General features: G+C 35.9%; 1 protein-coding gene across 1 annotated transcript; it reads left to right on the top strand.

Annotated features, from left to right (window-relative positions):
* The first annotated feature begins 10763 nt into the window (after positions 1-10763).
* On the top strand, positions 10764-11994 carry LOC108973865. Its single transcript, XM_018941371.1, has one exon. It carries the CDS (start codon positions 11683-11685, stop codon positions 11992-11994), a length of 312 nt encoding a protein of 103 aa, XP_018796916.1. The 5' UTR covers positions 10764-11682.
* Positions 11995-12584: the final 590 nt, after the last annotated feature.

Raw genomic sequence — 12584 nt, 5'->3', positions numbered from 1 at the left:
AAGATGGGATGGTGAAAAATAATCATAAATAAAAAATACAGTGAAAGCTCTTATAAGCGGACAACTGTATCAACTGGACAGAAAGCCTGGTAACCAGAAAATGAGAAATCAGCCTTAAATTCGTTATTTTTTCCAATACAATTTATTTGTATGAGCATATTCAAAATTAAATCTCAACTACAATCCCTATTCCTATACCGACAAAAACTGTTTTGCCTTTACTCGTAAATAAAATTTCCATTGTATTGAATAGTTTATGACATTAATAGTAGTATAAAATGTATAACACAGCAAGGCGTGGCCGGATTCASTARTACATACACATATGTACATATATATATAGATAAGCTTTCTTAATAGTGATGAGATATTGCAGGCTTCGAGCGCCCATCCTATATATACTGAATTTATAGTCTAGCAGATTTTGTGAGAAGGTACTATTGTTTTCTCGGCTTAATCTACACGCATACATACATRCATATGTATATTATAAAAGAGATAAATATAATATAGCAGGCGAATTTAAAAATCTTACTTTATTAGAATATCCGTATTGAATACTTATTATGTAAAATGCTAACGGTGGCAAAGCATTTATTTCGTTCTGGCGAAAGCAGTGTTTACATACCAAAAACAGACGGATGTAAATGAAACTTGGTAAAATAAGGAAACAAGGTGCGATAATTTAGTTTGGATAAACATACTTTGTATAAAATGTGTTAGTATAAATATAACAAGGATTAACTTTTCGAAATGTCGGAAGAATGGAATTTTCTTTTTTAATTGAACTATAACTACAAACTTGAATAATTTCACTTCCTATTTGGTTAAGAGTTAGTAAAAGCAAACGGTGTCCATGTTCCTATAAGAGTCGTCTTGTACTGATGTATCCATGTTTTACGCGTTTCAAGAAATGCCCTTTAACGTCAACGAATTTTATGAAATTTTGCGYTGTTCTCAGGTGTTTAGGCTTTCTTGTATAGCAAAGAGGCAAGGATAGGTGTTTCGGTTGTGACGATCTCTTGGCCAGTCCAAAGGATATTTAGCCCTTGTAGTACTAACCGCTTTTATAATAACTACAAAAAGGTTTAAGGTGAAATTGTCCATTCGGAAAAAAACTTACATATTGGATAATGATATTACTTATACGCCATGCGGATCAAAATTTACTTTATGGAAGAAAAAGATATCTCATTATTCGTGAATCCGTTAGTCCTATATCAGTCTAATTATCCCTTTTGAAATTTTTATATTAACCAAAGAGTATGTGGAAAATTAGTTGAGTTCGTATAGTCTTTTTATGTTCCATCTCAATTAGTTTATGTATTCATATCCCTGTCTATTTAATTYACACATGCCAGTTGTTCGYTCGATTCGCTACCCTTCAAGTGTTAGATAATATTAGATAACTAATATAAATTATTGATTTTGGATCCATAATAGAATAAAACGGTCAGGTCAATCATTTTGGCGTGAAATTATAAAAAGAGCCAGTTTTGAAATTTGCCTTTTTGTGACAAAACATATACGTTATAATTTCTAACATATTAGTTTGTCAAAAAAGTCTTGCGGTATTTTCGCTAGTTGGCGCTGAGAGCGCGTATATAGTTCTAGTTTTATTCGTCGCATCGGGTCATGCTATACCTTTTTGGAAAGCACATTTCACGCGCTAACACGTGTTTGATTGATTGTCGTTTCTTTTAAGTCGTTCGTGAGTTATAGCGTCGCAAACATGGAGCAAAATATAGAGAAAATACGGCATTTTTACAGTACTACTACGATAAAGGCAAAAATGCATCTCAAGCCGCCAATAAAATTTGTGCAGTTTATGGTTTCAACGTCTTCGTCCCGGTGTAGAGGTGGTCGAAGATGCGCCACGCTCCAGAAGGCCAGTCGTCGAAAATCGTCGAAATAAAATCGCTGAATTGGTCGAAAGAGACCGGCATAGTAGCAGCCGTAGCATCGGTCAAGAGCTGGGCATGATTCATCAAAAAAAATTTTATGAACAATTGAAAATTCAATAAAAAATACCGAAAAAATATATATTAAATAATAAAACAAGAGAATGGTAAGAAAGTATGGGAATAAGAATATTGAATTTCAAAGCAAAATTACCATTATYGAACTCATCAAATGATTCTAATAAAATTACTATTTATATCCTTATATTTACCATAACTGACGTTWCCAGCAATACTTATTAACTCATTTAGGGTCGTTTTCTCAATGGCTGAATTTGTCAGAAAATCGAAAATTATTATTACGTAGTATTTGAGAATTTGAGCAGTATCGACTCGATTTTATCTATTAACTATTATCATGCCACATACTAAAAAATGTTTCCTGGGTTTCATTAAGCTACCTCACACATGTGCGAAAATCMTGTTAATGGATGTATTTGTCCAATTGTATATATTCCAGGTACAATGATATACAATAGATATAATGTTATGAGTAACATATGTTCTGTAATTTTCATTTCAATTATCAAAAAGAAAAACATGGACGGGATCTTAGAAACACATTCACGACTTGTTTACTGTTTAATTGTCATAATTCAGGATTTAAGCGGTTAGGGGTAGTCAGGATTTTTATTTTTTTTAAAAAATTTCGATTTTTTAAGACCAATTAATTATTGATTTTTTTCCCAAAAATTTAGAAAAAAATTTCCTGAGGCCGCCGATTGTTAATTTTTGAAAAAAAAAATCCTTCGATCAGGTCCAGGATTATCTATTTATAAAACTAATTCTTTTTGTCCGATTGATTTTATATGAATTTCCAAGGACTTATGGTTGTCACCGTAAGTACCTTTTTTGGAACAGGGTCAACACAAACAACTATAACTTTGTAAATTAAAATTTTTTTTTTTAATTTTCGTGACTTTAAGTAAACACATTCTATAATAATGCCATATTACTACTTTTGTAGATAAACACGATTTAATAGCAAAAAAAATACTGAAAGTTTTAATTTTTTCGTGTCTCTGACTACTCCTAACCCCTTAAGGGTTTTCTCACGCGGTGTGAGTTACTCCTATATTGTTGATTATCAACCAGAACTTCTAAACAAGCTTCTTAACTATAGTAAATAGAACATTGATGTAATAATAAGGCAACTGGAATTGCTATTTTGAATCTTATTTATTTTGTGCATTAGATAATACTTACAAAGAAAAAAAAAAAAACTTGGAAAATCCAAAAACAGTACAATTATAAGAATGAGAAAAGCGGCTTATGATTCTTGTCTAAAAGGTGCTAGTTTGGGTTTTATACAACAATTGTTAACATTATTTAACCGTGCTTTCTTATTTTTATTGGCCATTTATTTATTTATCAACTAAAATGCGTAGACTGCAGTGCTTACACACACACACACTTCCATGCACTATGTCCAAAAATACTGGACTGGCGTTTCTTAGCCTTTTCAATTCACACATTTCATTCATCAATGCTAATTTGTTTACAATGTTTGGAGTAAAAGGTAAGATTTGATTGCAACTATCATGTGACGCGTTTTTCTGGGAATGGAAATGACGCCACGTGATATATGTACTATAAATATGCCCACCCTGCAGGAAATAGATTTAATATATTTATCATAGGATTATACTCTGAACACGTTATATCAAGTTTGCCACGAAGTTTTTAAAACTCCGAAGGAAACGTCGGTGCTGTTGTAAAGTATATACTAATATGAACAAAGAATAGTAAGACATTGTCATAATTTGAAAATTCTTAAATATTCTTCAAAATCTTTGTCGACCCCCTCAAAGTTCTCAACCTTGGCAATAATACACTTGTGTCAACGATTTTTCCAATCCTCGAAACAGTTCTTAAAGTMAATTTTCGGAGTAACCTATAATGCGCGAAACGATTAACGTGTAATGTCTTCAATTGACTCGTAACAGTTTCCCCGGAGCGGTCGTTTGAGTTTACTGAATAGACAAAAGTCATAAGGAGCTAAATCAGCTAATGGTTGCCGCACGATATTGGTTGACAATTTGGAAAATCACTCACGAAGAATCAATCCAATATGCGACGTTGCATTATCGTGGTGCAAAAACCAAGAGTTGTTGGCCTATACTTCCGGCCTCTTTTTATACTCTTGCGACCAAATACTACAGAGAACAAATATTATAGATTTGTTCCCCTAGATATAGGGTTATACAGAATGTATATAAATGATCAGGATGACGAGAAAAGTTGAAATCCGGTTAACTGTCTGTCTGTCCGTTCGCCCGTTCATGCAAGCTGTATCTTGAGTAAAAATTTAAATATCTTAATATGTAGTTTCCTAGTACAAAAAAAATGTCGAGTTCGTAGGTGGGCGTAATCGGACCACTGCCACACCCACAAATCGCCATTCACCGAAAACATCTAAAGAGCAAGCGGACAACAAGCACGACTACTTCCCATATAACATAGTTTTAAATTCCCTTTGATTCCCTTTGATCGGATTCATATATATTTAATAGTATAAAGATTTCGAACTTCTGATGACTTTGTACCAATATGTGAGTTATCCCATTTAAAAATTAAGAGCGTGTTTTACTCATAACAGTGTATCTTTGTGCCTAAAATAGATACATTTGATCGAAAACTTGGCCTCGCCATTAAATAACTAATATCGGGATATTCGAACATTCGGCTGATTTTACAATATGTGATTGGGTTTACACCTTAATGTCATTTCCTCGCTTTAGTTGTTGCAAGTTGTAAGACTATAAAATGTTCGGCTGCAACTTAGTCCTTCCTTTTACGAATTTTTTTTTACGAATAGCTTAGCGCAAACGACGCAAATAGTATTCCTTGTTGACGGTTTGCTCGGTCGGAAGGACTTCGAAATGCACCACACCTCGATAATCGAAGAAAACTGTCAACATAACCTTGATTTTTGTTTGCGTGGTTTTTTCAGCTTCGGTTCACCTTTGTCATGATTTCGGTCGGTTGATCGCCTTTTTCTCGGTCGTAAGCATAGATCCAAGACTCATCGCCAGTGATAAGTCTTGGCATCCTGGTAGTCGGAAAGCATTGCTCCACAGACATTAACACGACGCTGTTTTTCGAAAAATAATTTGTACTAACAGTTGCCCGCGACAAACAATTATCACCGAAGGCTTTTTACAACATTCTGAATGATTCGGCACCAGAAATTTGATTCTGAACACAAAATTTAATGGAATTTCTTTATTAAATAATTTTACTCATCGTAAAAACCACCGAATGCATTTTATATACTTCAGAAAGATAAGCGTATATTTGTATTTAACTTACGATTAGTTTGATGTTACATATCATACTAACCTCAAAAACATAAAAAAATCATGCAGAATTTAAATTAAAAAATAAAATAATCGTTTCGGGCCATTCAAAAGTGCATGACAATCAGAGAACTTTCCTCACTAGAGTGAACTTTTACACATGACTCCATCCTCCAAGCCGAATTTCTAGCTCSTTACGTACAGCTGCAAGCAAAATCATTGGGTTTCGGAAAAGAAGAACAGCTGGTTCGCAATGGAGAGAAAGCGGACTGCCTACCTCGTAACGTTAGAATCGAACAAAACACGTGCGGGATGGGATAGATACCGAGAGTTGAAGAGGGAAGCTASACGCGTTTGCAGACAGAAAAAGAGAGAGCTGGCCGACAAGTGTAATGCTCGAAAATTCTAYGAAAAGATGCGGCAACTAACGGAAGGKTGCAAGACCGGAGCAAACTCTTGTAGAACTCCCAGAGATGATTTAGTGACTGATGTCTAGAGCATAATAAAATGGTGAAGGGAACGCTTCTCCAGCCTGCTGAATGGCAGTGAGAGCATAACACCAGGAGATGGTGAAACCTGATTATCAAATCGACGACGATGGTTCCGAAGAAGCCATAGTTTTATATCAAATTGTCTTTATAAAAATTTAGTGTACCCCTAAAAAAAATCGAATCATATTTCCTTGCAAAAAATGTTGAAGTTAGGCTTTTTAAGACTCTAGACTGACCAGTTGTCAGCCAAGGCATATACATATTTAAATGAATCTCTTGAGTAAAAAACAAACAAACAGTATAGTGCTCAAAAAAAAAAAAAAAAGATTACGACATAAAGCAAATAAAATAATTTAATTAATTTCGCTGGAACACCGTTACTTCTCCATGTGTGAAAATATTACTGGAATTATTTTCAACAGTTAAGTAATAAAAAATGGACTTTTTGTTCATAATAACAATATTTTTCTAAATTTATAGTTTTATTACCGTTATATAGACCTTATAATTATATATTATTATTTGTGTAGGTGCAGATACGTACATATGTATATAATCGTTGGTGCCGCAAGCTGGTTCAAGTATCTGCGTTGCGTTCAGCTGTAGGAGCTGTAGCAATATATCACCGAAATGCAAATAAACAATCAACTGATTAAAGTTTGAATTTATACACAGCTATAGTCACATATATTTATATATACATGAATTTAAATGCAAATACACACATACAGATGTACTTTGTTGCGCTTTTTATTAAGGTGTTATTATATACATAGGTAGGTTAGGTACTCGTACCATCTTCTACAAGAGTGTACAGCTGCTGGCGTATGCGGATGATATTGATATCATCGGCCTTAACACCCGCGCCGTTAGTTCTGCTTCTCCAGACTGGACACGGAAGCAAAGCAGATGGGTCTGGCAGTGAACGAGAGCAAGACGAAATATCTCCTGTCATCAAACAAACAGTCGTCGCAGTCGCGACTAGGCTCTCACGTCACTGTTGACAGTCATAACTTCGAAGTCGTAAATAATTTCGTCTATCTTAGAACCAGCGTAAACGCCACCTACAATGTCAGCTTAGAAACCCAACGAARGATAACTCTTGCCAAAAGGTGCTTTTTCGGATTCCTCYCTCGATGAGCAAAAGTCAAACTCTATAAGTCACTCATTATTCCCGTTCTGCTWTATGGTACAGAGGATTGGACGATGACAACAACTGATGAGCCGACATTGCTAGTTTTCGAGAGAAAAGATCTGCGAAAGATTTATAGACCTTTGCGCGTTGGCGTTGGAACGATGAGCTGTATGAGATATATGACGACATAGACATAGTTCAGCGAATTAAAGGACAGCGGCTATGCTGGCTAGATCATGTTGTTCGTATGGACGAAAACACTCCAGCTCTGRAAGTATTCGACGCTGTACCCGCCGGGGGAAGCAGAGGAAGAGGAAGACCTCCACTCCGTTGGAAGGACCAAGTGGAATATCTAATTGGCGCCATGTAGCGAAAAGAAGAAACGACTGGCGGCCAATAAGAAGAAGAAGAAGTTATTATATATTCTGATTGTTATTGTTACCGTTGTTTGCCTAGTGTTTGAGATAATCAAAACGAGAATAATGCATATGGATATTGTAAAATATCGGTAAGTGAAAATGAAAAAATCAAATAAAGCGCAAACGCCAACACACGAACATATCGACACCAACATACAAACATACATATGTATGTAAGAGTAAAATAAATAACTGCTGCTAAGTAATATGAAGAACGGCAAATACGTAGACACACGTTTGATGATAATCAAACCAACCAGAAAAATAAAGCAAAACAACAAAACCTCAAAAAAAAAAAAAAAGTTTGAACAGCGAAAACGCTGCAAAACGCAAAGTGGGAAAATTCGAGTATCATAATTTGAACAAAAAAGCCACAGGCTTCTACACACACATACGCACGTACATATCCGTATATCCACTAAAAATATATAACAATAGGCAAAAGAAAGAAGGTTAAAAATCGCTAAGAGGAGGAGGCAACAAACAGTTGTGAGTGTACATTACTCTTTAGATTTTTTTTACTATTATTATTACTGTGAACACTTTGTATGCTTAGACTTTGCTCCTCCGAACACCTGGTACACCCCTCACATGCTCCACTGTTGCGTCTTCTCCTTTCTCTTCTGCCTATCAAAAAGCCAATACCAATCCAACCGGTCTCGATCAAGGCGACAAACAAAGCGGCTGAGACCATTTTTATACAACCATTGTGCGCTGACTTATCCGTACAGTGTAGCGATATTGCCGCGAATGCATGGAAAATTTTTGCCAAAAAGCTCATAATTATAATTATGAATATACGAATGAATTTGCAAATTTCGATAGCCCGATTTCGAAATTTTATCTTTAATATGTTTCATCAACACAGCGAGAGAGAAAATGAGGGAAAAAAGCTTACCGAAATACTACAACTGATTCTTTATGTCACAAGAGTACTGTTATCATTTAACCAACGTTCTTTCCTGCACAATTGTTACTGCCTTATTGTAATTGTTTATAAAAGAATAACTTAGTTTCTTGGAATGAGTGCTCTTGAAACACAACTCAACATTGTCACCACCGCCCAAAAAAGGTTGATTCACTTTGTAATCGACTGTAATCCACAAAGAACAAGTATAACAAAATCTAACGGATAAAAAAATCTTTTAATGTCACCACTAAAGGAAATTGTTCAAATTTAGTTTCTCATAATAGCACGACGTTCAACGAAATCGCTTTCAAAGGAGACGCAGAGTATTAGACGACTAATTCCTATTATAAACGAACAAATCAACTTTATTATATTCATATGAGTAATATGTGGTATAGATCACAATTAAAATATAAACAATAATTTTTCTACGAAATGGTCAATTAGTAGGTGGCAAAAACATGACAATTTTAAAGTGATTACGTTATTGAATCAGTCTGGTCTATGTATGTACCATATACCATATAAACGATAGACGCATTATCAATAATTAATTAGGCCATTACACTGTACGCGGCGGCGGTGGATGCACAACACCGGCACACGGTCTGCAGTTCACGGCAAAATTAACAACAACTTAAGCACCAGACGATAGCAGCAACAACACTTACTCATTTATAAAAGCGAAGTATACGTAAATAACGATGTGTGAGTATACTGGCGACACGACATGCGGTTGTGATGTTGGAGCGGGTGAGTGGGGTGTGGTGTGGTCTGTGACTGTGACGCACGCTGGAGTAAACGTACCTGAGAAAAAGGTGTGAGCGAATATAAAGTATGAAGTGTGAGGTGGGAAAGGTGCAAAGGTGCGAGGGAAGTGTGGTGGAGGAGTAGTGGTCGTGTTGAGTTGGAGCGTTTTTCATACAAACTACATACGCTTATACATTTGTACGTAGGCACAAACCCTAGACCCTACAGGAAAAAAATAGGTTGAAAAGATGTAATATTACTAATGCCAAAACATTTATTGATTTACTTAGATTACATAAGACTTCAAATGGTTGACAAAGTTCACAGCCATCGAACCCGGAAAACAACTATATTCTAAAGGTAACATAATGTATTGGTATGTAGGTAGGTTGGCTCAAAAGGCTGTTAAAAGGAGGTTTAAAAAACTCGTTACGCTGACTCATCGGATGTTGACATCGTCCATGCCTCTGCACCAGATTATATAAGATCCCCATCCTGATGAGTGATGAGTGACTTGTAGAATTTGGTCTTTGTTCGTCGAGAATGGACTTTACTTCTCAATGGCCTAAACTGCCTCCTTTAAAAAGTCGAGTAGTTTGGAATATGTATAGTACTACATGTGCTGAAAAGTCTTTAGAATAACAATTGTACTAAGGACGTCAAATAATCAAATAACGCTCATAGACCTTATCATTTAAAGAACTCAATTTCGGTCTCGCTGAAAAATTTCACGAATTTTCAAGATGTTTTCTGGCGCCACTGCCTCTTGTGGTCTTTCTGAGCGGGATGAAAAATGTGTGCGAGTGCGGTTATGATTGTTATATTCAGTACTTTTCCATTGAATATGCCACTTGTCAAGTCATTGCTTTACACCTAGTGCTTTTCACAGAAGGAAGAAATGTTTTATTAAAACAGAAAACTCACTTTTTAGCACTGAACAGGATATATTAAGTTTGTAGAGAGGTTTGTAACACCCGGAAGGAAACGTCGGATAGCTGAGTCGATTTAGCTATGTTCGTCCGTCTGTCTGTCTATATATACGGGAACTAGCCCCTCGATTTTTGTGATATAGTGTACACGTTCATTTGTTGGAACCGCTGATATCGAATCACTAAAGCATATTGCTGCCATATAAACTGACCGATCAATATTAAGTTTAGGTATAGGAAATTTTTTTATTTGATGATCTATATCCACGTAATTTTACACAAATTATTGCTTATGCCTGCGGTGCCATCTCTAAAGAAATTGTTTACAACTGACCACTTTAGCTGTCGTACAAACTGATCGATTAAAATCAAGGTCTTGAGTTTTTTTTTATTGGAGTATTATATCTTCGGTATAATCTTGTTACCAATAGAAACTAAAATAAGAGAGATAGTGTCATTTTAAGACCAATAACTCAGGAACGATTGGACGACATTTAACAGCAATCTAGTTAAGGTTAAACATTTAAGACTACGCCTAAATTTTTTTGTGGCGCCATCTTACGACCTTCATCTTACGGCACTTCAGCGTACATAATTTTAGTGAAAGCATACATACATATGTATGTTAACCGTTATCACATCATATGCAAATAAATTTCCTACTGAGTTAGTAAAGCAGTAAGAAGGCCCCGGAAAAGGAAAACAGTCATAACACAGCATGGCACAGTGCCTCTTGCATACATACAAACCCATAAATAAACGTGTAGCAAAATGTATCTGCATACATATACATACATATACATTTGTGTTTGCTCTAACTGGTATCGGCATATTCGACTTGATTTTTGAACTTCGCGGGGAGAAGCAACTCACTTTGACAAAACTTCAGCACAGCAGCGCACAACGGTGTGGCGCACAGAAGCGCAGCGTACAGTGCACTCGCAACCATCCGTCCGTACAGTTGGATGTCATCGCCAACGGCAACGGCAATCATTAGCAAGACGTAAACTCCAAAAACAAAGACGAAAAACGTAAGAATAATAACAAAAACAGAAGCAGAAACAGAAGTTGCGGTAGAAAAAGAAGCAGCAACAACAGAAGTCATCAGTGAGACGACGTGTGATCTTGATCTTGATCTTCTTTGAAACATTGAATTCAGCACAGTAAATAACAACACAAAAAGAGCAGCAACAACACAAGTTACAGTTGCAGCCGACATCGCTGTTGCTGTCGCTATTACTGTTGCCATTGTTATTGATATAGTGCCTCCGCTGTTGCAACTACAGTTTTTCTTGTGAACATCGCTCAGCCTCATTACGGATATATTTTCTCTTAACAATTACTTATGACTTGCTTATACATACGTGTGTGAGTGTCTACAAACTAAATTTTTAACGCACAATAATCGTAGCAATTGAAATTCGTGCTTAATTTTGATATAGAAGTTATTGTCAGTGGATTTGAGCGTTATTGCGCCAGTGAAAAGTTCTTATCTGCAGCGTTTATGTAAATGTTACGGCGCAAACTCAATTGCGACAAAGTGAAATGCACAAATAAACAATATAAACAATATAAACAAACTTAAGCTACGTAAAGCCTAATTAAATAATAAAACTGCCGTGAAACTAGCCAATAATAGAGAAGTAAAAATAAAATAAAAATAAAAAAAACRAAATTACTGACTTGACTAACTAAAGTTGAGTCATAAAAAATAGATTAAGAAAGCGAACCAACTTTTTAGTATTARAAAKACTTACATACAAACATACGTGTATACATAATAACACAATGACGGCGCATGAGCAACCGATTAGCTACTTGGACAGCATCCTGAACGAGGAGGAGTCACGCTGCGAATACAGTCATCAGTGGCGCAATTTCACAATCTCACGTTCGGGCCGTTTCAAGTCGAAGAATCGCAAGCGCGACGTTGTCGATGGCAAACTCTTCGATGCGGGTAATTCGCCCAATGCGATGTCGGCGTCGTCCAAGATGCCGTCTGCAGCCGCTGCGGGTCATAGTCGTGTCATGGCGTCCGCCACCATGAATCCACACTACAAGCAGGAGCCGGATAAGGTAGGACACCAAAACTATATATAAATGCTATGTTATTATATATTTGTAAAAAGTAAATATATATGGTATATACACATATGAATACTGACTAATGTATATATTTTAATACAATATATGTATACATTAACATATACTTTTTATTTACACTATGTATGTACATATGTATTGTCTAAGTACATGATTGTGTATATTTGTTTATGCAGATGTATTAGAGCAATATTTTTTCCAATATACTACAATACATACAAACAAACATATGTACATATATTGTACATACATATGGCGCTTTGTAGGCAATTGTAGATTTGTATGGCGACTTTGCTCAAATTCACGACATTTATTGTTTACATGTTGTTGCTGCTGCAGCGCTTGTAACTTGTACTATTGTTTTTGTTGCTATTGTTGAGCCCATGCAACAACATTTCAGTTGCTGCAACAATTGCGGCCACATCCGCCGCGAAGTCGGCAAAGTGTGTCGCAAGTCAGCTGTTGGTTGGGCTTTCTGGTTGGCTGACTAACTGCCTAACTGCTTAACCGTACATATGAATATGTTTGTATGCATGGACGTACGGTTGCTTTGTCAGTAGTTGGTCTTATTTTATAACTTAACATTT

Source organism: Bactrocera latifrons, unplaced genomic scaffold, assembly GCF_001853355.1.
Source record: "Bactrocera latifrons isolate USDA-ARS-PBARC rearing strain unplaced genomic scaffold, ASM185335v1 scaffold_509, whole genome shotgun sequence".
Classification (NCBI taxonomy): domain Eukaryota; kingdom Metazoa; phylum Arthropoda; class Insecta; order Diptera; family Tephritidae; genus Bactrocera; species Bactrocera latifrons.
This window is presented reverse-complemented; position numbering and strand designations above follow the sequence as displayed.

Excerpts from the sequence above, each read along its gene's own strand:
- LOC108973865 (XM_018941371.1), top strand. The coding sequence starts at position 11,683 with ATGACGGCGCATGAGCAACCGATTAGCTACTTGGACAGCATCCTGAAC.